This window comes from Solanum pennellii, chromosome 7 (genome assembly GCF_001406875.1).
Source record: "Solanum pennellii chromosome 7, SPENNV200".
Classification (NCBI taxonomy): domain Eukaryota; kingdom Viridiplantae; phylum Streptophyta; class Magnoliopsida; order Solanales; family Solanaceae; genus Solanum; species Solanum pennellii.
This window is the reverse complement of record NC_028643.1, coordinates 3971987-3998701: the sequence shown is the minus strand read 5'-3', so window position 1 is coordinate 3998701 and position 26715 is coordinate 3971987. Positions and strand designations below refer to the sequence as shown.

The 26715-nt window shown below is 33.6% G+C and overlaps 3 protein-coding genes across 3 annotated transcripts; 2 read left to right on the top strand and 1 right to left on the bottom strand.

Moving 5' to 3' along the window:
* The first annotated feature begins 406 nt into the window (after positions 1-406).
* LOC107025483 (receptor-like protein EIX1) lies at positions 407-3672 on the top strand. The gene has a single exon (XM_015226268.2). It carries the CDS (start codon positions 514-516, stop codon positions 3496-3498), a length of 2985 nt encoding a protein of 994 aa, XP_015081754.1. The 5' UTR covers positions 407-513; the 3' UTR covers positions 3499-3672.
* A 95-nt stretch (positions 3673-3767) lies between these two features.
* Positions 3768-7116, bottom strand: LOC107024108 (receptor-like protein EIX1). The gene has a single exon (XM_015225003.2). The coding sequence runs from the start codon at positions 7031-7033 to the stop codon at positions 3875-3877; it is 3159 nt and encodes a 1052-aa protein (XP_015080489.1). The 5' UTR covers positions 7034-7116; the 3' UTR covers positions 3768-3874.
* A 7810-nt stretch (positions 7117-14926) lies between these two features.
* On the top strand, positions 14927-18307 carry LOC107024743 (histone-lysine N-methyltransferase ASHH1-like). Its single transcript, XM_027918731.1, has 10 exons — positions 14927-14966; positions 15474-15537; positions 15771-15835; positions 16073-16229; positions 16320-16491; positions 16559-16652; positions 16760-16958; positions 17084-17118; positions 17722-17911; positions 18006-18307. The coding sequence occupies exons 2-10, from the start codon at positions 15505-15507 to the stop codon at positions 18012-18014; spliced, it is 954 nt and encodes a 317-aa protein (XP_027774532.1). The 5' UTR covers positions 14927-14966; positions 15474-15504; the 3' UTR covers positions 18015-18307.
* Positions 18308-26715: the final 8408 nt, after the last annotated feature.

The following is a 26715-nucleotide window of genomic DNA, read 5'->3' as shown; positions in this document are numbered from 1 at the left end:
TTGAAATTTGTGGTCCAAAATTACTACAAATCATTTGATTAAGAAAAAAGAGAAATTTTAAAGTTAAATTGTATCGAATTATCGTAAAGTGACATTCTCTTTGGAATTACTAATAAAAGAAAGTGTGCTACATAAATTGTGACAGATGGAGTACTTATTTTTATTTCACTCAAGTCTTGAAACAAAACCATAAAGTTGTCTTCGTATAACTTACGATATCATGAGCTCAAGCCGTGTAATTCGTTATTAATGCTAGTACTAAGGTAGACCGTTTACTGCGGCCCTTCCCCGAACCTTGCTAATATGAGATGCTTTGTGCACCAGACTTGTCTAGTTGAATTTGGTTGCAGCAAGTGTTGAATACAGTTATTGAACATTGCTTAATAAATACTTTCACAATTGATGCAAGGGTAGACTTTGACTTTGTTTGAAAAAATGTATATATCAAGTAATGAACACTCCCTTTAACTAGCATTCAAACCTTCATTTGTTTCTTGCAAAAGTAAAATAAAAATGGATACCAAACAACACTACAAATCAATTCATTTGCTTTTGATTTGTCTATCAATATTGATCCTGCATCAATGCTCAGCTTTTGGATCAATGTTAAGAGGGGATCATGCAAACATTTTGTGCATAACAAAGGAGAGGGAAGCTCTTCTCGAGTTCAAACGAGGTCTCATAGACGAACATAACATGCTTTCTTCATGGAAAAATGAGGAATGTTGTTCTTGGAGTGGTGTGAAATGCAGTAACACAACAGGCCATATACTAGTCCTGAATCTTCGTGGTAACTTCGACACGTCTTTGACAGGTAATATCAGTTCATCATTGGTTAAGTTGCAGTATTTGAAGTACTTGGACCTTAGTTTCAATGATTTTGGTGGACAAATACCAAAATTTATCGGTTACTTCGAAAGACTAGAGTACCTTAATCTCTCATCTAGTTTCAAAAACACTGGTCTAATTCCTATTCAGTTCCAAAATCTAGCACACTTAAAGACTCTTGATCTTAGTTTAAATTCTTTAACAGTGAAAAGCCTTGAGTGGCTTTCTAATCTAGTGTATTTGGAGTGCTTAGATCTTCGTTTTTCCAACGTGCAAGCGAAAAACTGGTTACAGGAGATAATTAAGCTTCCTAGTTTGAGGGAGTTGTATTTATCAGCCTGTCAACTCCCTGTAATCGTTCCTTCATCACTAGTATCAACCAATATTTCCTCGTCTCCTCTTTCGATCCTTGATATCTCCTATAATGGATATTCGTCCCCTGCAATAAATAGCTGGTTATTTAACCTCACTAGTCTTACTAGCCTAGATCTTACGGGTAACGAGTTAGGACAAATGTCTAGTGGCTTTGGGTACTTGAAGTCTTTGGAACATCTTAAGCTATTTGGAAGTGGTATTCAAGGTGGGATACCAAAGTCTTTTGGGAGTTTAAGTCGTTTACGCTATATTGATGCAGATTCCAATAACTTGTTAAGTCAACCATTTTCTGAGTTGCTTGATAACTTAGCTGGGAGTAATCAATCGCTTGAATATCTGTCGTTTGAGGGAAATGCACTCACTGGTTCATTGATTAATCTTACTAGATTTTCATCCTTGAGGAAGTTAAGGCTACGAGGAAATTCGTTGAATGGCATTTTCCATGAAAGTTTTAGACAAATCTCCAGTCTTGAGTATATTGATTTGTCTAATAACCAAATGACAGGGCCATTACCAGACTTGGAGTTCTTTCCGTCATTGACAGAGTTGAACTTACAGTCCAATCACTTTTATGGAACGATACCACAAGGTTTAGGGAAACTTTCCGAGCTTAAAATCTTGGATGTGTCTTTCAATAGACTGCAAGGCTTACCGGATAGTTTGGGGAAACTTTTCGACCTTGAAAGTTTTGATGCTTCTAATAATTTGTTAGAAGGTACAATCACTGAATCACATCTTTCCAACCTTTGCAAGTTGAAAAGCTTAAACTTGTATTCCAACTCATTGACTTGGAATGTTAGCGTTGATTGGATTCCGTGTTTTCAACTACAAGTTATCAGCCTTTCGTCTTGTAATCTTGGACCGTACTTTCCAAAATGGCTTCAAACTCAAAATGAGTACTCAGTTCTGGATCTATCTCTTAGTAGTATCTCAGACACAATGCCTAGTTGGTTCTCAAAGTTGCCTCCCATGTTAACATACTTGAATCTCTCGTACAACCAAATCAGCGGAAAGATACAAGATTTATCATCCAATAATATCGGTCCCATTATCATAGATTTTGGTTATAACAATTTTTCAGGACCCTTACCAACATTTCCTCAACTGGTTAGTCAATTGCGAATTGACAACAATCAGATTTCTGGATCACTTAACTCCATATGCAAAATTCGTTCGGGTGTAACATTTGACTTGTCCAATAATCTCTTGTCTGGAGATATTCCTGATTGTTGGACTCTCATGTCTGCTCCAATGGTCCTTAACTTAGCCAATAATCGTATATCTGGAAGCATTCCGTACTCTCTTTGTTCTTCGACATCCTTGAGCTCTTTATACGTGCGTAACAACAATTTAAGTGGACAGTTTCCTGCCTCTTTGAGGAACTGCAAAGGTTTGAAAGTCTTGGATTTGGGAAGAAACACATTTAGTGGAAAAATCCCAGAATGGATAGGGACTGAGTTAGATTATTTGGGGATTCTGAGCCTTCGATTCAACGAATTCTCTGGGAGCATTCCTCTGAGTATATGTCAGCTTCAATCTATTCAGGTACTGGACCTTTCTGGCAACCGTTTATCAGGAAGAATTCCGAAATGCTTCAGCAATTTCACCAGAATGCAACTTTTGCAAGATGGTTCAAGTGTGAGCTATGACTTCGATCCATACACCCCTCGAGTAGGTACACTGTACCATGGCAATGCATTAGTCCAATGGAAAAATAAGGAGTCAGAGTATCGTAACATCTTGTGGCTTCTGAAAACCATTGATCTGTCTAGCAACGAACTAGTCGGTGACATCCCAAATGATTTTAGCAGAATGAATGCATTGCTGTCATTGAACCTATCAAGGAACAATTTGTCGGGAAGTATCATTGAAGGAATTGGTTTAATGAAGATGTTAGAGTCTCTTGACTTGTCGAGGAACCATCTCTCGGGGAAGATCTCAGTAGGGCTCGCTAACCTGACGTTTCTTAGTGTGTTGGATTTGTCAAACAACAACTTGTCAGGGAGAATACCATCGAGCACTCAATTGCAAGGCTTCGACTCCTCAACCTATGAAGGGAATATTCAGCTATGTGGCCCTACTCTTCCAGAGTGTCCTTCATTTGCTCCTCCAAATCTTCATGTTGGTCATGACAGTAGTTTTCAAGAAAATGATGATGATGATGATGAGTTTCCATCAAAAGAGTTTTATATATCGATGGCGTTAGGGTTCATTGTTGCATTCTGGGGAGTGTTAGGATCTTTGTTCTTCAACAATTCATGGAGCAATGCTTATTTTCAGTGGCTCTATCTTTAGCTCAATGTGTAAATATTCTATGAATGGCTTGTAATCAAGAGAACTTCTTGTATATCTGATATTATAACTTTTTTAAAATTCTGGTAATTCTACTTGATGATAGACTCTTTCTCTCCCGATGCAAGGATCAACACCGAGTGAGAAATAAAAAAAAAATAATATGATAATTCCACTACACAACTAGCCTCTTTTCCTCCTCACCACTATTTTTAGGCATAATATATATTTAGACATTTTAACTTGATTGACAACGGAACGTTTCAGCTGTGAAAATTAGACAAAAAAGCATTTTATTAATCCATGTATACATCATCTATAGACAAATGACATATAAAATAGATGCATTTTTTCATGATTAGAATATAAAATTTAGTCATCAGGCCCTCAGTTTTGCCTTCAATCTTGCAAAGCAGATTGCTGATGAAAGATAAAGCCAATTCTGACATCCATTTAACCACTTGAAGTAGGCATTCCTCCATGAATAATTGAAGCACAAAGAGCCCAAAATTCCCCAAAACGCGACAATGTAGCCCAATGCCATCGATATATAGAACTCCTTAGAAGGAAACTCATCATCATCATCATTTTCTTGAGAAGTACTGCCAAAGACAACATGAGGATTTGGAGGAGCAAATGTAGGACATGCTGGAAGAGGAGGTCCACAGAGATGAATATTCTCACCATAGGTTGAAGGATCAAAGCCTTGCAATTGAGTGCTCGACGGTATTCTCCCTGACAAGTTGTTTTTCGATAAATCCAACACACTAAGAAATGTCAAGTTAGCCAGTCCTACTGGGATCTTCCCCGAGAGATGATTCACCGACAAGTCAAGAACCTCCAACATGTTCATCAACCCAATTCCTTCAATGATATTTCCTGTCAAATTGTTCCTTGATAGGTTCAATGACAGCAATGCATTCATTCTACTAAAATCATTTGGGATGTCACCGATTAGTTTGTTGCTAGAAAGATCAATGGTTTTCAGAAGCCACAAGGTGTTACTGTATTCTGATTCCTTGTTTTTCCATTGAACAAATGCATTGCCTTTGTACACTAAAATTCCTCTACCGGCAATCGGATTGAAGTCATAGTTCACACTTGAACCATCTTGCAAAAGTCGCAGCGTGGTGAAATTGCTGAAGCATTTTGGAATTCTTCCGGATAAATGGTTGCCAGAAAGGTCCAGTATCTGAATACATTGAAGCTGACATATACTTGGAGGAATGCTACCAGAAAATTCGTTGAATCGTAGGCTCAGAATGCCCAAACCAGCCAACTTAGTCCCTATCCATTCTGGGATTTTTCCACTTAATCTATTTCTTCCCAAATCCAAGACTTTCAAACCTTGGCAATTCTTCAAAGGGACAGGGAAATGTCCACTTAAATTGTTGTTACGGACGTATAGAGAGCTCAAGGATGTCGAAGAACACAAAGAGTACGGAATGCTTCCAGATATATGGTTATTGGCTACATTAAGGACCATTAGAACAGACATGAGAGCCCAACAATCAGGAATCTCCCCGGACAAGAGATTATTGGACAAGTCAAGTGTTACAGGTGAACGAATTTTACATATGGAGTTAAGTGATCCAGAAAACTTATTGTTGTCAACACGCAATTCACTAACCAAATGAGGAAATGTTGGTAAGGGTCCTGAAAAATTGTTATAACCAAGATCTATAACAATGGAACCAATATTATTGGCTGATAAATCTTGTATCTTTCCGCTGATTTGGTTGTAAGAGAGATTCAAAAAGTATAACATGGGAGGCAACTTTGTAAACCAACTAGGCATTGTGTCTGAGATACTAGCAAGAGACATATCAAGAAATGAGTAGCTATTTTGAGTTTGAAGCCATCTTGGAAAGTACGGTCCAAGATTACAAGACGAAAGACTGATAACTTGTAGTTGAAAACATGGAATCCAATCAACACTAACATTCCAAGTCAACGAGTTGGAAGACAATTTTAAACTCTTCAAGTTGCAAAGGTTGGAAAGATGAGATTCAGAGATTGTACCTTCTAACAAATTATTAGAAGCATCAAAACTTTCAAGATCGAGAAGCTGCCCTAAACTTTCCGGTAAGCCTTTCAGTCTATTGGAAGACACATCCAAGATTTTCAGCTTGGAGAGTTTTCCCATACTATCCGGTAAGCCTTGCAATCTATTGAAAGACACATCTAAGATTTCAAGCTCGGAAAGTTTCCCTAAACCTTGTGGTATCATTCCATAAAAGTGATTGGACCGTAAGTTCAACTCTGTCAATGATGGAAAGAATGACAAGTCTGGTAATGACCCTGTCATTTGGTTACTAGACAAATCAAGATACTCAAGACTGGAGATTTGTCTAAAGCTTTCATGGAAAATGCCATCCAACGAGTTTTCTCGTAGCTTCAATTCCTTCAAGGATGAAAATCTAGTAAGATTAATCAATGAGCCAGTGAGTGCATTTCCCTCAAAGGACAAAAATTCAAGTGAAATATTACTCCCTGATAAGATATCAAGCAATTCAGAAAACGGTTGACTTAATAAGTAATTGTTACTAGCATCAAGAGAGCGTAAACGACTTAAATTTCTTAAAGACCTTGGTATCCCTCCTTGAATACTATTACCAAATAGATTAAGATGTTCCAAAGATTTCAAGTACCCAAAGCCACTATCAATTTTGCCTAAATCATTGCTCGAAAGATCTAGACTAGTAAGACTAGTGAAGTTAAATAACCAACTATTTATTGCAGGGGACGAATATGTATTAGAGGATATATCGAGGATGGAAAGACGAGAGGAGGAAATATTAGCTAAGATAAGTGATGAAGGAATGATTTTGGGGAGTTGACAACCAAACAAATGCAATTCCCTCAAATTTGGGAGCTTACTTATCTGTTGCAACCAGTTTTTGGCTTGCACATTGGATAAACTTAGATCTAAGTACTCCAAATGCACTAGATGAGGAAGCCACTCAAGGCTATTAACCGTTAAATAATTGCCACGAAGATCAAGAGTCCTTAAGGAGGTAAGATTTTGGAGCTGGAGAGGAATTAGACCAGTAAAAACTCTGTATCTAGATGTGAGATTTAAGTACTCTAATCTTTTGAAATATCCAATGAATTTTGGTATTGGCCCGTCGCCTCCAAAATTATTGGAACTAAGGTCTAAGTACTTCAAATACTGCAACTTAACCAATGAAGAAGTGATGTTGCCTGTCAATATGAGATCCTTATCAGGACCATCAGGATTGGATTCAATTGTACCAATACGAAGATTAAGGACGAGTATACGACCACTTGTATTACTGCATTCCACACCCCTCCAAGCACAACATTCCTCATTTCTCCATGATGAAAGAAGATTATATTCATCTATGAGACCTCGTTTGAACTCGAGAAGAGCTTCCCTCTCCTTTGTTATGCACAAAATTTTCGTGTAATTCTTCCCTCTTGAGATTGATCCAAAAGCAAAGGTTTGATGCATGATCAGTATTGATAGACAAATCAAAAGGAAATGAATTGGTTTGTAGTGTTCTTTGGTATCCATTTTTTTGTTGTTGTGAATGAGGATTTGAATGTGAGGATGAAAAAAAGGAGTGATCACTAACTGTTGTATGCATTCATTTCAAACAAAGTCAAGTCAACTCATTTTGTAATATATGGTCTTTTTGGAGGCTGAATACAAAGACTTGTCCTGTATTTTCATTTAGACGCTTAAACTAAGTCTATGACCTCATGTTACTTTGTTTGTCATGTATGTTTAGTTTCGCGTACTAAACTTGCAAACTCATTTGTTTGTATGAAACCTTACCCATACTTTTTGTAAAGGTAGAGCAGCTGTTTCTGGATATTAGACAAAAACGCGTTATGAATAAATCATAAAGATTTTTTTTTTTTTTGTAATTGTGCAACCAAGTTTAAGTTTAACATCATCGTCAAGTGACCCTAATTTGATAAGAAAGAAAAAATCATAACATTTTAACAACTAGTTTTCTTCTATTTTGACTTTTATACCAAAATAAATTACTAAGATAAAGTAAATTTGAAAAACATTTTTTAAAACTCTAATTTATCATTTAGTTTTTTTTGTTGTTACCCTACCCATAACCCGTACACCACCCTCCTTGTTTGAAAAAAAGTTTTTTTTTCTTTTATTTTTTCTTATTTTTAAAATTTTAAATATATTTTTATCCCTATCCCCGGACCAACACCCCCACGTCAAACAAATAATAAAAATTATTTTGAAAGATGTTTCAAATTATAAGATTTTTTTAACCTCACCCACCCTTACCCCTTATCCCCCCCCCCCCAAAAAAAAAAGAAAAAAAAGAAAAACAAACTGTTTCTATAAAAAATTTCAAATTTATTTAAAACAAACTTATAAAAAAAAAAACTGTTTTTATAAAAAAATTCAAATTTATTAATTTTGAACTTAATATTATCTTATTATTAGGTTTTAGTAAAACGCGTTAAATGTTAGTAGTTGTACAAGACACATATCATGAATTTGTGTGGATTTAATTTTACATGGGCCCTATATTAATTTCATGTTACAAATTACAGAGATAATTAAACACTTTTTGTTTCACTTATTTCTATCATCACCTATTATTTTTAAAAATCTCCAAAATTCCTATTTTTTTTCATGTAATCGAGCTGCATATTAATGTATCTGAGTCAATATTTAATATATCCGAACTACATATTATGTATCCGAGCTACACATTAATATAAAACATAGACTACTTGTTATTTGCATTATTTTCAAACGAAGTCAAGTCCACTCATTTTGTAACTTATGGAAGACTTTGGTCTTTTTGCGGGGCCTGAATATAAAGACTTGTCCGATATTTAAGGAAGACTTACCAATACTTTTATAAAGGTAGAGAGGCAATTTTTAAATATTAGAGAAAGACTCATTACTGATAAATTGTGGAGTGACCCTACTTTGATAAGAAGATTCATAACACTTTAACATCTACTTTTCTATTAGTTGGAGTCAAAAAGAAGATGGAATATTTGACTTTTATACCAAAATAAATTACTATGGGAGAGGGTTCAACATTAGTGTAGGCCATGGTGAATAATGTTAATGTGAATTGACAAATTTCCATGGGCCAGGGCTAAAGCTTTTCATTTTTTATTATTTTTTTATTTTTTATAATAGTGATGTTCGGATCATTCAAAATGAAGTTTAATTTCATAGAAGAATATATTACTTCTGAAACACGAATAAAAGTAGTTTAATAACAAATCTTAATCATCCACAAAGTTCAAACATTTAATACACGTCAAAGTACATCAATTTAATCAATTGAACGTGTGAACTTTTTTTTTCTTCTGTAATCCTAACTTCGTTATATATAGTTTTTATTGTCTTTCAATGTTTTTAACTTTGATTTATTCGAATCAAATATGTCAAATTGTAGGAAATCTCTTAGTCAAATAAATAAATAAAAATTGCTTTTATAAAGTATGTATAGATTTGTAGGGGTAAAATTTCGATTTTAACGTTAAGTTAGTGAATCTAGGCATGAAAATAATGGATATTCTTGAAAAATGAACAAAAAAAGGTATAATAATCATATAACTAACGAGAAAATTGGAGTGACAATGAATAAATCGATCCGTTATTAATATATGTCTACGAAAATTCAAAATAAGTAACTATGGATAGGTCTTGTGTCGTTGAGTGATGCAAGTACTATTCTATTTCGATATCGATGGTTTTTTTTTTAACTAAACCATGTTGGAAAATGACATTCCACTTCTAAAAAATGGCATTCCAACGTTACGTATTTATTCAGCCCAAAAGTCATTTTCTATGAAATATATTTTTTGAAAAAACTATAATTAAGTTAATGTTGTCCAAGTGGGAGAATATTATAATTATTTATTAATTGTGGACTTAACATTATCTTATTATTAGGTTTTAGTAAAAGAGGCTAAATATTTGTAGTTGTACAAGACACGGATAATGTATTGTAAAAATTAGGCAAATCACATAGTATAAGCAAAATATTACTTTCTATCCTTACTCTTTCATTAATTATCAAAGATATTTTTTTTTAATGTTTTTCGGATACATAATATTGGATACTTTAATTAATAATGGCCTGATATTTATATTATTAAGTTGTTCTTATCAGTGTAAACGTTAAATAGGAATTAAAACATAAATTGTAATTGATTCCCACAAATCACGCGTACGTTTCTTTCTTCAACCATTCTGTCATAAACCTCTAACTAAATTATAATTTTTTAAATTTTAAATTGTGAAACCTTCTTCCTGTTCTTCGAAAAAACAGTAAAAGTTTAATTCAAACAATTTTGAAACGCAATTTTGTGAAGATTCTAAATGAATATTTCCATCTTGTTAAGACAATTGTGATCATGGGAAAGTGATGTTAAGTACGAGCAATGTGATAGTGGTTGGAGATAATATTTTGTTCGTAAATCTTATTTCAGCAGTTGCAGCTGAATTGGGTATTGATGAATTGAAAAAAAATATCGAGATCAGATACTTTTTTGAAGGTAATTCGTCTCCATTGTGTATTCAGAATGATATGGGGGTGAAATTATACATAGAAATGAAGAAACATGAGGTAGGATTCATTATATATCCACTACGCATTGACACATCGAATAAAAGTGATGAAGAGATACAAAGTTTTGATGCAACAATAGGTGCAATTGTGTGTGCTGAAAGTGAAAAAAGGAACGCAAACATGTACTTTCTTCCTGAAAGATTCTTGATGCCTGTTTTTTATGATATTTTATGAAGTACTTTTATGTTACTATTTTATGATGCAATAAATGAAAAATGTTATGTTTTTAATTCTGATTACCTTTTTTGATTCTTAATATTTGATAAAGTTAGTTTGATATACATTGTTGTGTGTCTGATACTTAATTGTTTGTAAATTTTGTATGAGATATAATAATAATATCAATAGTTGTGATGTGTGCCAAAGTTAAAAGAGACAAAATGTAAAAAATGTACCATTTGAAGCAATGATATATCATATACATAATATCATTTGAGTAGCTTTATCTATAGCTACTAGTTTTCCAACTGCTGGTGTTATAGACAACAGAGACTTCTTTGCAAACAAATTTGGACATAAGTTCGGTAAAGAAATCCAAATTACAGCTAACGTTGTTTCCTCCTTAGGATTTATCTAGTGGATCATGAAAAAACCTTGCATTTGTGCTCCTCTCCATTGTAGAGAAGATAATTAAATAAGCGAGATAAAGCTTGTACATAATCTTCATATTTATCACATCTCAACAAAATTTGTCTTTGAGCAAGTAAGCCAATTAAACAATTGCCCTTGGTATCAAGATGTTTCGGTAAAATTGACCTAAATACCTTCAAATCTAGCGCACCATGGGATAATTTAAACAACACTGCTTGATGCAATCTCTCTTCAATCATAAAGTCTTGTCTTTCTCCTCTTAAATCATAAAGTCTTGTCTTTCCTCCATTGAAAATGTGATAGTGGGTTCTCTATGAATTATTTTGATTGATTTTGTGATTGTTTCTGAGTTAATTAGGACAAATTGTTTAGAATTTATAATATTGAAATTGAATAATGTTGTGTATGTCGTGGTTTGGGGTGGTGGGGCGGGCTTGAGAGCCTCGAAAGGAGACCGTCCAGTAGTCGTAGTAGCCATGAGGGTTGCGCAACTATTGGTTAGAAAGGAAACCCTAGGTCAACCGTTTTTTTATTGAAAGGTGACGCCTAATTACTAGATTTGTCATTATCTACCATGTATAACAAAATAAGTAAGATGATTTTTTTCTTGTTGGGATTGGACAAGGCCCTGACTACCGCCGCTAGTATTATAAAAAAGTTTCATAAATCAAAGAAGAAAAATGAACAAAATGAATTTACAATTATATTCCATAAAGATGAATACCAAGCCATAAGTTATTTCTCATTTTCTAAGATGATCAAAACTGTAATTTGTTTTTTCACAATTGGTTTACCCATTCCTTAGGGAATTCATATCTATGCGGTCAAATTTGACTTCGAATTTGGCCTTCAAAACCTCAAAATTTATTTTCATAGAGGTAAAATCTCAATTTTTACATCAATTTCGTAAATCGAAGCATAAAAATAACTAATATTATTGAAAAATGGACTAAATAAAAGTATCATCATATAACTAACGTCTGTACGAAAAAATTGCAGTGTTTTATGGTGCACATGTTGTATTATGGCCACTATCTATTCAGCTCAAGAGCCAATTTCTATAAAAATAAATTTTTTTTGAAAAAACTATAGTTAAGTTAATGTTGTCCAAGTGGAGAATGTTAAAATTACTTATTAATTTTGGACTTAACATTATCTTATTATTAGGTTTTAGTAAAACGAGCTAAATGTTAGCAGTTGTACAAGACACGGACTATGAATTTGTGTGGATTTAATTTCATATAGGCCTTGAAGACTAGTGAGCCCATAATTGGAGACATTAGGTTAAAACTTTTGAGAGAAATTTTTCAAATTAGTTGTGTTGTACGAGGGCGTTTTGAAACAATATTTTGGTCTGATTGTATTCTTGTTTGATTTTGGATTTGAGAACATACTCCTTTTGATATTCGATATTCATGAGTTATTTTTAGACCTTTTCTCGTAGTTTCTTGCTTGTTTTGCTAATGTACTGATGCAGGGCATAAGAAATGAATCCACTTCGAAGATGAAGAAATTCGCCCACTCATTGAAATGCTTGGGATGACAATCAAGATAGTGTGCCCATCAGTGTAGCTGAGAAGTGGATCGAAGCAAACAAAGCAGATTTTGATCTTTACTTTTCTATGATCAAGAATGTGTTGTTCTCTCTTCCTGCAACTGATGCCAATGCTGCAGCCTACAGGGCATTCTGAAGGAGGATCCGGATCTCAAACACCCAATGCTGAAGTAAGATTCAAGATAAGCCTCGTAGATCCCTCCGATCGATTGGCTTTCTGTTGGGAGGAAGAAATAAAAGAAAAGTACCCACTAATAGACTGTATTGCCTGCAACCTCATTTACAAAAGGCCGCCGCTATTTAACGCGCCCAATACAAGAACTACAGCCCAACCTAGCTTAAGGCTAAAGCCGTGGACTACACCCCCGTGAGAGCCCTCTATTTGACTAACATACTCCCCCAGGCAAGAAAAAGTCTATGGAAAGATGCTGTATGTGTCGCAGCCTTCTTAAACAAAATGAACGAAGGCCCAAGGGATTTTATCCATCAGACATTCTCCAAGCTTCCTATCTTTCCATTCCTTCCTAAGCTTCAGTTGGTGTAATAGTCCCACCCCAGTAAGGGGAATCCTTCCTAAGAAAGAATTTTTTCCGTTTTGTTGAGGCGATTGCCATTCTTGCTTCTCCTCTTCTTCTTCTATCTAAGGACAAGGCGGAACTTTTTCTCTTCTTTAAAACGTCCTTAAATTAAAGGCTTATAGAAAGCGCTTTAACGAATGACGTAAGATGATGCCCGAAATAAGTGAACTAACCTGGCATTCAATCTCTTTTGTCGGAGTTTTCGGGGTATTGCTTACAAAAGCTTAGGAAGGAATGGAAATATAGGAAGCTTGGAGAGCTAATATGCAGTTTTGATGGTTGACAAAGAAAGATGAAACGTGTCAGTCAGCATGGTCCAAAGGTACCCTGTCAAGAGCAGTTGAATTCGAGAAAGCTTTTAAAATGAACAAAGAGAAGAGTGAAGAAATAAAAGAATGAATAATGTTAATTTCATGAGAAAACTCAAGGAAATAAACATTTGTGAATTGAAGAGAAAGAATCAATGAGTTTGATTTGAAATTGAAGAAGGAGTATCACCTTAAAGTAGAACTCTTCAAGTTACTGAAGAATTAAAGTGTTGGAGTTCGACTACAATATAAAAAAATCAGTAATTTGAAGAAGAAGTCCAGAGAAGCTAAGAGTTTGAATTGAAGAAGGAGTCTAACTTGAAGTAGAACTCTAAGTCAAAAGAGTTCAAGTCAATGAGGAGTTTGAAGTGAACCTGAAAGAACACATCGAAGAACCTACAGAGTTTATATGTTAGGAGTTTTTCTTTGTGAATGAGTCTTGATGTAATCTTAGTTCAACGAGTTATAAACTTAAGTAAGAGTATCGTCTTCAAGTTATAATAAATCAAAGAGTTGAAAACACATACCTAATTAGGAGATTTGTGTTGAAGGTTAGGATATACAATACTTTTAGTTCTCTATCCTAGATAGAATCAACATACATCTACCCTATACATGCCCCCTCAAGTTGTGCAGGATGTGGGAAAACTGTTAACTTGCTTCTCACCATCTGATAGTGCGGTTTGGGCAGAGCTTTAGTGATGAGAACATGACCTATCTGACTAGGAGAGCTGATATACTTAACTACAAGACCTTGTCGAGGACCTTCTCACGAATAAAATGAAAATCTATTTCCATGTGTTTTGTGTGAGTGAAATATCAGATTTGCAGTTAAATAGGTCGCACTAAGGTTGTCACACCAAAGAATATATAGGCGCGGGCGAAGCCACAGTCAATCTCTTTAAAAACATAGACCGATTTTAACTATATGTCTATGTTTCCTTTCAGCACAACGATTTTGTTCGTACAAATGTTATGCTATTTTTTTCATTGTTGAAAAGTTTTTTTTACCAAAAAAGAGTCATATTTTAGAACTGCAAGTTTTTATTTTAATTTAAAAAGAAATTAAAATAAATTCTTTTAATTAGTTTAATAAATATGATAGCATTTTTTTTTATGAAATTGTATTATTTTGGTCTAGCTTTTAATAAATTTAATAAATGTGTTAGCAATTTCCTCTTTTTTTTTTGTGACATTGTATTTATTTTGGTCTAGCTTTTAATTAGTTTAACGAATATGTTAGCAATTTTCGTTTGTTTTTTCTTTTGTGACATTGTATTTATTTTGGTCTAGATTTTAATTTTACATATACCATTAATCTAAAAATGACTAACTAGTACTCCCTCTGTCCCATTTTACTTGTCCACTTTTGAATTGACACACCTATTAAGAAAATAATTCATAACGTAGTGAGTTTATCATTTTACCCCTATTAATTATGAAGTGGATGAAAAGTTCTACATTTTTCAAAGTAATTTTGTGGGTATAATAGGTGAAAAAAAAATTGTCTTTTCTTAATTTGTCAAAATGGACAGGTATTTTAGGGATAACTATAAAAGAAAAGTTAGACAATTAATTAGGAACGGATGTACTTTTTTTCTCTTTGTACTTATCTCTTGTCTTTAAAAAAGTAAAATTCAAAAAAGAAAACTAAACTTTTAAAAACAACCAACTGTATATATAACTTCCCCCAATTTTAACAATTAACACATCACCAATTTTTTGTCTTTAAATTGACTAAGAATAAACCGTTTTAATTTTCTGATAACGAAAAAACAAAAAGAAGACATAAACAAACACAAAAAGACTGAAAAAAAAATTCAAATTAATATGCACAAAGGTCCACTTTCTCTTCTTCTTAGTTCATAAAAAATTATCTCCATTTCATAATTTATTGCCTTTTCATGTTAAATTTTATTGTATATTGTATATATATTGTCATTTTGTACTTTAATTTGTCGTCATGATAATATGTTTTAGTCTTGAATTATCATACATTTCTTCTCAGCATCTGCGCATAGCGAAAGTTTAGTGCATCAGACTGTCTTTTTTCTCTATATATATATGTTAAGCCAATGTGTATGATTTTAAAATTTTGGTAATTCTTCTAAAATTTGAATTATTTGATCTTTTGTGATTCCAAATTCTTGGTTGAAGGGAATCATACTTTTCTAGTTTTTACTTATTCATATGTAAGAGCAAGAAAATGAAACATTTATTGTTGCATCTCTATAACAAGAAGCACAAAAATGGACGATTTTTAGTTCATAGGCACGTTCATTGCGTGTGATCTTGTACTCGGATATGAAATTGATGAAAAAATCTTTTACTTTGTTCGAGTTTATAGTTTTCCAGATTTCTGGCAAAAGGTTGCATAGATGGTGCATTCAGTCGAAGACAAAAGCAATGTGGTATGTCTTAGTGCTGCTGTTTTTATTAATTAAAAAATTTACGTATCGAAAAAATTGGACTATGGATGATAAGTTTATGTAATCAATTTGTTGTTTGATATTTGATTTGCTTATTGTCTGTTGTATATTACTAATACTGTCTAATAGTAATGCATTACAGTATAAGTACCATTTTATTTACTACATCGAGTAATGAGGTGAACTGTTGCCATTTTTTTCTCGTTTTTTTGAAGGTTCAACTGCCAGAAGGAGTAACGCCATTTATTCATATTACTCAAAATGTATTTTTAAGACGAAAGTGAGGTCATATCTCTTCTCTCTGTAACATTTAACAATAATCTCGCCATTTATTGTTACGCCATTTGCAATTGTGTGTATTGACAGTTAGTTTAGGTATCCATAGCTACGCAAACAAGACTGGTTATTGCTACTGTTTTCATAAGCCGCTGATATAAAAAGATTTGGTTTTCAATTATCGCTGATCTTTGTTTTAGTTGGTCAATTTTAATTGGATCGTTCAAATGTCGTGTTACAGACATAAGAAACTGAAAGAAGATGATATTGCTATTTGTCAATGCAAGTATGATACTAGCAATCCTAAAAGTGCGTGTGTGGATAGATGTTTGAATGTACTAACCAACACTGAATGTACACCGGGATACTGTCAGTGTGGTGATAGTTGCAATAATCAGGTAAATTAGTCGAAACATTTGCTCTGTTGTTTCTCTTTATTTGTATATATACTTCCACAGTGGTCTGATCGATTTATTAACATACGACAGATGTTCCAGCAACGTGAATATGCAAAAACTAAGTTGTTCAGGACTAACGAACGTGGTTGGGGTCTTTTAGCTGATGAGAATATAAAGGCAGGACAGTTCATCATTGAGTACTGCGGAGAAGTGATATCTTCTGAAGCAGCAAAAAAACGATCTTATGTTTATGAAGCTCATGGTAAGTTATCGACATTACAGATGTTTGTCAATAGTTCAGTAGTAATTTCGTATGATTTGTGGCGCAGAGGTCAAGGAAACGTACATGATTTCTCTAGATACTAATTATGTCATTGACTCAACGCGAAAGGGAAACTTTTCAAGATTCTTAAATCATTCATGGTATGTGCTCTGAATCAACGGTTGTAATCAGTCCGTGGCACATTATGATTGGTTAATTGGTGTCGATTGATAGTACTGATGATACTGTGTGTTGTTGAATTTCCCAGTCGACCAAATTGTGAAACGAGGAAATGGACTGTGTTAGGGGAAACAAGATTAGGAATATTTGCGATGAAGGATATATCTGTTGGAAAGGAGTTGACAATTAATTATTATTTTGAGTGGTACGCGGGTGCAACTGTTCGTTGTCTGTGTGGAGCTGCAAACTGTTGTATTTTTTTGGGTGCCAAGTCTCAACGATTCAAAGTAACTTTAAGTTTCTTGTGATGCTTTTTCCTGTTTTGTAAAACAGAATAGATGCTTCTAAATTCGACATGAGTTTGTCAATCTCATTTCTTATTCTTTACTTTCTGTTTTTATCTTCGCCTCAGGAGTACAATCATGTCTGGAAAGACGGGAATGACAGGTAATGCTCAACTTTATTTGTTGTAGTTTGTACAAATCTTGCATTGGCACGGACTTATTAATAGATTTTGCATGTTTTATTTGGTGCGTTATGTCTTTCTACGAGTAGAGTTGCTCTTCCCATATTCTTATTCCCTCTTCTGTTTGTCTGTCAACAAGAGCTCAGTCCTTGGGTTCAATCGATAGACGGGCTGAAAATGATATTTCTGGACAAAATGATCTGATCTTTCCATAAACAGTACTCGAATTCTGTTTCATACTTAGTAGGTAGCCTTTCATTTCCTCTTTGTAAGAAACATGTTTATATGGTATGGATCTGCACCGAATGTTGTGACATATAGTGGTCAATGAAGTGGACGAGAGTCATGATGTCTCGGGTTACTCAATACTAAGTCTTGGTAGATAGAGTTAGTCAATACTTGTGTTACCTGGAGGTTAGTTGCGCGTACCTAGTGAAATTAGTTGAAATGTAGGCAAACTGACCGGACATCACTGTCATTACAAAGAAAATTTAGCAAATGCAAATGATATAATTGTCAACCGTATTAAAGAGAGAATTTTCAAGTAGTGCCTATGATACTATAACCTGGCTTTCTTACTGCAGATATAAGGTGGAACAAAGTAATAAGTCACATAAGAATTATAATATTGGATCTGGCTCAACAACGAAGATGAAGTCTCAACGCATTCCCAAGTGGAAGAAGTTACGGAACATATACCCAAACGAAAGCTCAAATCTTCTAGTCGTAAGCAAGTCATCAAAGGAAGCACGAGAAGAAGTTACCAACTACGAGGTATGATTAGTGATTACCATTTATTTGTAACACTTCATCGCGTAGACAACTTTTCTATCATATTTTTCTCAATATTTTTACCAATGTGATGCAGGGGATATAAAAACAAAGTCACTCTGAAGCTCAACTCTGTATATGAAGAAACTCGCCCTACCAATTGAAGAGCATGGGCGGGACAACCAGGATACTGTGCCCACCAATGAATCAAATCAAACTGCTATAACTCGAAAATAAGATAATTTTATAATAAAAACTCATCATACTATTACAGTAATAATAACGCTAGTTACTATGCGTCAATCTCAAGCAAGTTTTGATTGACTATGAGTTTTCAGTATCCATATCGTGATTCCATTTAAACCTTGTTATAACATGTGTACTTTCCTTGTAATACAATTGTTTTTAACTTTTTTTTCCATATTTTGGCATTTGTGATATCATATCCTTGCGACACTGGTTGTAACTTTGAAAAATAAGTAACTTCTCATCTTTGTTACAAAAGTAGAGAGATCTTGAAGAATATGAACATAGTAGTAACTCTTGTTATCAAGAGCTTACACAATTCGCCTCGACAAATCACTTTCATATATTTGAGAAATATTATGCTACTAATTGCCTTCAAATCGTGTTTTAACTAAAATTTTTTTTATGTAAATGACCATAATAACGGAAGAGAACATAAATTTCCAACAACATTATTTGTAAAAGTTGTATACTAACCATATCATCATAATTCATAACTAACCATATCATCATAATTCATAACTATATTTTTAAAAGTAATAACATTGCTATATCATATTTGTATATATATTTTTTCACACGTCATACTTACTTGAAGTACTAAACTAGCTAGTAAGGTTAAAATTGAGTGGAATATTTTATTGTTCAACCCCAAAGGTCATGCATAGAAGACCTTTCTTTCTTGATGGTCTGATTTGCATATATTTCTGTGGCATAATGTGGACGCTCATCGTAAAACATAATACATAACAATATTCTTTGAATTGATGCCTCCAAAATATAACATAGTTATTACTAAAAGAAAGATCAAATTATGATATTGATAATTCATTTTAATGATAATTATATGAGAAAAATGAAATATGACCAACAAGAAATAAAGCAAGAAGAAGAAGGGAGGTTTGAATTGAGTTTACATTCCAAAATCATTATAACCTATTTATTATTGGGTGAAAATCATTTATACCAACAAGTTTGATGATAAAAAGTATTAATAAAATTAGTTGCATAAAAATGAAATTTTAATGAGTATACACAGTTCAACAATAAATACATAACTTGGAAAAAGGTCCTTTTTTAAGTGAAAAAAAATGTTAGTCATTTGTCAATATAATACGTTGATTTTAATTCTCAAAAATATTACTGCTATATTAGCTTAGTTTAATTTAAAATTTAAAAACATAGAAAAAGTTCCGTACTGATTTTACTAAAAACTTAAAAGTTCGAAAGACAAGTTACTATACTATTAATGTCAAAACTATATACAAGTACATATTGAATATTTTTGAATATTAATTGTTTTCTAAAACAAAGAGATAGTTCAACAATAATAATAATATATACATAGTAATCTCACAAGCAGAGATTTGATCATATTGAAAATTAAAGAGTCTCAAGATCAGTGACCTAAAATAAAAAATTGTAATAAAGATATCAAGTATATACATGGCTCAACAATAATAATATGGGCATAATAAATAAACATAATTCTTAATATTTAAACTTGTACAAAATTGCATAAACACATTCATCCTACATGATACACTGCCTGACAATTTTGTGTCATATATGACGTCTTACTTGTATTATGTCATGTAGAAAATGATAATTATATGAGAAATGAAATATGACCAACAATAAATAAAGCAAGAAGAAGAAGGAAGGCTTGAATTGAGTTTACATTTCCAAAATCATTATAGCTTATTTATTATTGGGAGAAAATCATTTATACCAACGATTTTGATAAAATTTGTATTAATAAAATTAGTTGCATAAAATAAAATTTTAATAAGAGAGTATACATAGTTCAACAATAAATATATAAAATGGAAAAAGGTCTTCATTTTTTAAAAAAAGTGGAAAAAAATGTTAGTCATTTGTTGCAATATAATACCTTCATTTTAGTTCTCAAAAATATTACTACTATATTAGCTTAGTTTAATTTAAAATTTATAAACATAGGAAAAGTTCTATAGTAATTTTACTAAAAACTTAAAGTTACAAAGACAAGTTACTATAGTACTAATGTGAAAACTATATACAAGGAAATAATAAATATTTTTGAATATTAAAATATACATAGTAATCTCACAAAAAATTGATCATATTGATATATTTTTTCATCATATTAATATGAAAAAATTGTAATTTATAGTACTTTTCATATAGTTTTAGAATATTTAAATTTTTTGTTTAAAATATCGAATTAATGTGATCTAATTTACCTTTGAAAATTAGTTAAATTGACTTTTGACAAGCGCAACATGACAAACAATTCCGAACGGAGGGACTAATATTTATGAAAAATAGTCGCAACTTTTGAGGTCATGCCATTGGCCAAGGTTTCTGCCTCAGTTGGAGATTGTGCATCAACCAATTGTAGTTTTTACAGCCTGGCAGTTGTGTGTAAATTTGCACAAGGATCAGGTCCCAGGTTAATCAAATTATCAAAACTACAAATAACAAAAATACCTCAAGTATGTACATAGTTCAACAATAATAATGTATTAGTGTTATTTCACAAATGGGTTTGATCATCGAAGAGTCTCAATAAGGTTACTGGCCTAAAACAAAATTATTATAATAAGAGACCTCAAGTATGTACATAGTTATTGTTTTTAATCATGGCTAGTTATTTCATTCAAAAACTTTGATAAACATCAATACACCAAAAATATTGTTATAACAAGTATTCTTGACACACATCAATAAACCCCAAGAAAATTATTAATATAAAAAAATATACTTAAAAAGATTATGAAAATTTACGAGTTCAAAAGAGAAAAAATGGTGTTCCGTTGAAAAAAGAGAGTTTGTAGTTGTGAGAGAGAAAAAAGGCACGCAAAGAGCAAGATATATGATGATATATTATTCTATAACTTATTAAATAAGTCTGAATGTTGGTAAGAATTTTTTACACATTTAATTTGTTCAGAAGAGACTTTTTTTAAAAATAAAATAAATGGACTTAATGAATTGATGAATCTGAATAATTTAGATTTAAACCTAAAAATTAAATGCATCTAATGAGCATTATTAATATTCATATCTCCATTAAATACAAACAAATAAGGCTTGCATTTCCATAATAAATAAGGAATAAAATAATCATTGTTTCAAAAAAATAAAATTTATCGCTACTCCATAATAGCATAGAGAAAGACATTGTTAAATGACGTAATTTCCATTAGATAATAAATAAGAAAAAAAGAAGGTTTTAATTATTTATACTTATGATTTAATAACGGAAAACACTGTTTCAAATTTATTTTAAAAAAATTTATAATACGTGTTTATTTTGGTATAGAGCCTCTAATCCTTATTATTGATTGTAATTGTGTTTCACACTCTTATATACATCTTACTTTCATGCAACAAATCTATCCTTTTAAGTTTTAATATTCAATTGGAAAATGTATAAGTATCTCTCAATCTATGCTCAAAATTTCAGAGACACATTTATATTATATTAAGGTTCTATTATCCCCTAATTTATTTTATAAATGATTTTTGTTCTCTTTTCGGCCTACGTGATACTATCTTTTTGGTACAGCGTGATAGAATCGATAATTCATGTTTTGATGATAGACAAGAAGTGCAAATAATCAGTAGCAAATGTACGCAGCAAAAGAAGTCCAAGATCGAGTAAAATGGGTCAGCAACGTAATCAAGAAAATAGAGTTATTTGTCAAAGCCAAAAATAATATATTAAAGGTATAAGTTGATACAAATAAGGAAAACCTTAAATATATTATTAAGGAAGGAAGTTGTATATAATAAGGATTGTACTTTAAAGTAATCCTTGTTTAACAACAATTTCCTTACCTTATCTAATAAGGATTCAAGACAACTATAACTCTATAAGAAGAGGACGACACAGAAGAAGAATCCCACGACTTCACATAGAGAGAAAAGTGAGAATTATTCATCAAACTGAAGTCTTCAAGATCGATAGGTTTGCTAAGTTTAAAACGTTCTTGAGTGAGAAGGTTTTTAACGTGTAGAACTATCTTCTTGTTTTGTTCTTGATTGTAATTTACGGTTTATTGTACAAATGGTGGGTTTGGCTCTTTGTAGGGTTGAGTTTCAGTGAGGGTTGTAACAAAAGGTGGGTTTGGCCTTTTGGAGAGATCGATTGGAGTCAATCGAGAGAGGTAGTAGAGATAAGGCTTTTTGATTATTGAGTTGTAATCACAAAATCTTATAGTTGAATTAATAAAACGAGGTTTTTCCTTCCTTGAGTGAGGAAGGTTTTTAATTCAGTAAGTGTTTGTGTCTTTACTCTGTCTTTACTTAAAAGCAACTTACACGAACCTGGTTCGTGTTCTGGGGTAAGGTTTCTTCAATTGGTATCAGAGCAGGTCTTTTCGTTAAAAGATTCACACCTTGAAAAGACTCAATGGCAGCACCACCTACCCCACAAGAGGGAGCTTCACAAACACGACCACCACTGTTCAATGGCAAATATTATGGATGGTGGAAAAATCGTATGATGGACCATCTTATTGGCGAAAACCCTGATCTATGGGGAGTAATTCTAGATGGCCCAACCATACCTATGAAAACCGCAACTGATGGAATCACCAAAATCCCAAAGGAAAGAAAAGAATGGAATGCTGAAGACAAGCTTGCAATCCAAAACAATGCCAAAGCCAAGAAAATTTTGATCTGTGGCATAGGACCAGACGAATACAATCGAATCTCGTCCTGTCAAGATGCTAAAGCCATATGGGAAACACTACAAATCGCTCATGAAGGAACAATGCAAGTCAAGAAGTCCAAAATTGATAACTTGAACAGGCAATATGAGCTGTTCAGGATGGCAGAAGGGGAGACTATTCAAGACATGCACACCAGGTTCACCTCCATCATCAATGAGATGTACTCCTTGGGAGAGATAGTTCCTAATGGAAAGGCAGTAAGGAAACTCTTGAGTGTCCTTCCTGAAACTTGGGAAAGAAAAGTCGAGGCTATCACTGAAGCCCGCGACCTAGACTCATTGGTCATGGATGAGTTGGTTGGTAATCTCATCACATACGAACTCAAGAAAAACCAAGAAAAGGAAATTGGAGGAAAAAGGAAGGAAAGGAACCTGGTTCTAAAGGCTACTACATCAGAGGATTTTGAAAATGAAAATATTGCCCTCATAACCAAAAGGTTCACCAGAATGCTAAAGAGAGGGCAGGCTTTTAAAAAGAAAACTTCTCAAAAACCATCTGAAAACACTAAAGACCAGGTTTGTCATAAGTGTGGGAGCCCAGCTCACTTCATCAAATTCTGTCCACTTTGGGCTTTAGAGCAGAAAAAGGCAAACTTTGAGAAGGGCAAAGACATCAAGAAAGATAAGTTTGTCCCCTCAAACAGAAGAATGACAACTCAAGAGGCAGATATTTCAATGAAAAGAGCCTTTGCAGCAATGGGGAATTCATCTGATGAAGAGTCTGAGGGTGATGAGACTGAAAACAAGTCCCTTCTTGCACTAGAACAAGAAGATGATTATGACTTTCTTGCTCTTGTAGCAGTGGAAACCAAGGAAGAAAAGGAAACCTGCAGATCACAAGAAACCATACTAGCACTCATGGCTGGGTCAGATTCTGAAGAGGATAAAGAAGAAGAAGATATGAATGAAAAGGTTAGTCTTCATCACATACAAGACAATCTAAACTCATACTCAAAAGGGGAGCTAGAATCTTTACTCTACACTCTCATTGATGCATATAAAACCATAGACTCAAAAAGGGAATTGATAATGGAAGACTATGCATCACTAAGAGAAGAAAACAAGATTCTTGAAAAACAAAATATTCATCTTTTATCCAAGAATACTGAACTAAGTAAAAACCTAGACTTGGTAACTAAAAGAAATGAAGCACTCTCCAAAGAGCTTCTTGTGACTAAAACTGAAGCTGAAAATGGAATGAGATGGACCAGGTCCTCCATATTGCTTGAAAACATTCACAAGAATCGCACATCTGAGAGACATGGGATAGGTTTTGATAGAACTATCTCTCAAGTAAAAAATCCCAACATAGATTGTCTATGCATGCACTGTGGGCTGGTAGGGCATAAAAGTCATGACTGTCAAAGAAAACAAACTGCTCATAACAAAAACTTGAAATCTTTGAGAAAACCTCATCATGAGAAACCCAATGAGCAAAAACAAATTCCTACAGACAAATATCTTCCTAGATGGGCCAAAAGAAATCTTATCCATCCATTCCCTAAGCATAAATCAAAGTGGATTTAGGTACCAAAATCTAATCCCCAAAATTAAATTGCAGGGATCAGTGAAGAGGAAGCAACAACAAAGCAACAACAATGGTACTTGGATAGTGCATGTTCCAGACACATGACTGGAGATAAAAGAAGCTTCCTCTCACTCAAGAACATCAAAGGAGGAAACGTTGCCTTTGGTAATGGAAAAAGTGGTGAAATTCAGGGAATTGGAAAGGTTGGATCAATGGACACTCATGCAATTGAGAACGTATCTTATGTGAATGGCCTACAACATAATCTATTGAGCGTATCTCAAATATGCGATAAAGGAAACAATGTTCTCTTTACAAAAAAGGAATGCAGAGTAACAAACTCAGTGACTGGCAACCTGGTTCTACTAGGTAAGAGACACAAGAATGTGTACAAAGCCAAGATTGTTGACTCCAAGGAAGATACTCTTAAATGTCTAAGTGCTGTCTCTGATTGCTCCATGCTATGGCACAAAAGAATGGGACACATTAGCATGACAACTATAAACAAGCTCATATCTAAAGACCTGGTTAGGGGACTGCCAACCAAAAGTTTCAAGGACAACCAAGTATGTGGAACCTGCATTCAAGGAAAACAGGTTAGGTCATCCTTCAAACCAAAGTTGACAGTAAGTACTACCAAGCCACTAAAACTGCTTCACATGGATTTGTGTGGACCAATGCGTGTACAAAGCAGGGGTGGAAAAAAATATGTGTTTGTAATAGTTGATGACTACTCAAGATTCACTTGGACATTGTTTCTTGCAACAAAGGATGAGACATTCACTATGTTTGAAATCTTTGCAAAGCTGGTTCAGAAGAAATTCAACAAAGAAATAATCAGCATCAGATCTGATCATGGGCTGGAGTTTGAGAACTCACAATTCCTACAATTTTGTACTACAAATGGGATTGAGCATAACTTCTCAGCACCTAGAACACCACAACAAAATGGTGTTGTTGAGAGGAAAAATAGAACACTGGAAGATATTGCAAGAACAATGTTAATCTCAAGCAAACTTCCAAAATTCTATTGGGCTGAAGCAGTGAACACAGGATGCTATCTAATAAATAGATGTATGATCAGATCAGTGTTAAACAAAACACCATATGAGCTGCTAAAAGGAAGAAAACCAAATTTAGCACATCTTAGAGCCTTTGGGTGTGTATGCTTTATACACAACAATGACAAAGACAATTTGGGAAAATTTGATGCCAAGAGTGATGAAGGAATTTTTCTAGGCTACTCATCACAAAGCAAGGCCTACAAGGTATTGAATAAAAGAACAAACCGTGTAGAAGAAAGTGTCCATGTTGTCTTTAATGAAAATAGCAGTGAGGTTGAAGGAAATTCAGAGGATGAACAGAATGAGGGAACCTGCTCCAAGCCATCAGAACCAAGAATATGGGAAAAAGAATTTATACCCTCTGATAAAACATCTGAAATAGGGGATAAGCCTACTAATGAAACTGGTTCGTCTGCACCTCAAGAGTCAGTAAGTATTCCAACTCACAGTTGGAAACATCAAAGTTCTCACCCTTTGCAAAACATTCTTACTCCTCTTGACTCAGGCATCTCTACAAGATCCAAATTACGTAGCATGTGTGCATTCTCTGCCTATGTGTCCCTGATTGAGCCTAAAAATATAAAGGAAGCACTTCTAGACTCTGATTGGATTAGTGCCATGCAAGAAGAACTCAACCAGTTTGAAAGAAGCAGAGTATGGAACCTGGTTCCAAAACCTCAAAACAGGACGGTAATAGGAACTAGGTGGGTGTTTAGAAACAAGCTTGATGAGCAAGGACAAATAGTGCGCAACAAAGCTAGGCTAGTTGTACTAGGATACAACCAAGAAGAAGGTATAGACTATGATGAAACCTTTGCACCAGTAGCAAGAATTGAGGCAATTAGAATATTGGTCGCATATGCTGCTCACATGGAGTTCAAACTCTACCAAATGGATGTCAAAAGTGCCTTCTTAAATGGTTACCTACAAGAAGAGGTGTATGTAAAGCAACCCCCAGGTTTTGAGAATACCATGTATCCTGATCATGTATATAAACTGGACAAAGCACTCTATGGGCTAAAATAAGCACCTAGAGCATGGTATGATCGATTGTCCACTTTTCTTCTCACACATGGATATACAAGAGGAAAATTGATAATACACTGTTTCTTCGAAAACAAGGTAAAGATCTGTTCATTGTCCAAGTATATGTAGATGATATCATATTTGGAGGAACCAATGATTCACTAGGAGTAGAATTTGCTCAACTAATGAATAGTGAGTTTGAGATGACCATGATGGGAGAGTT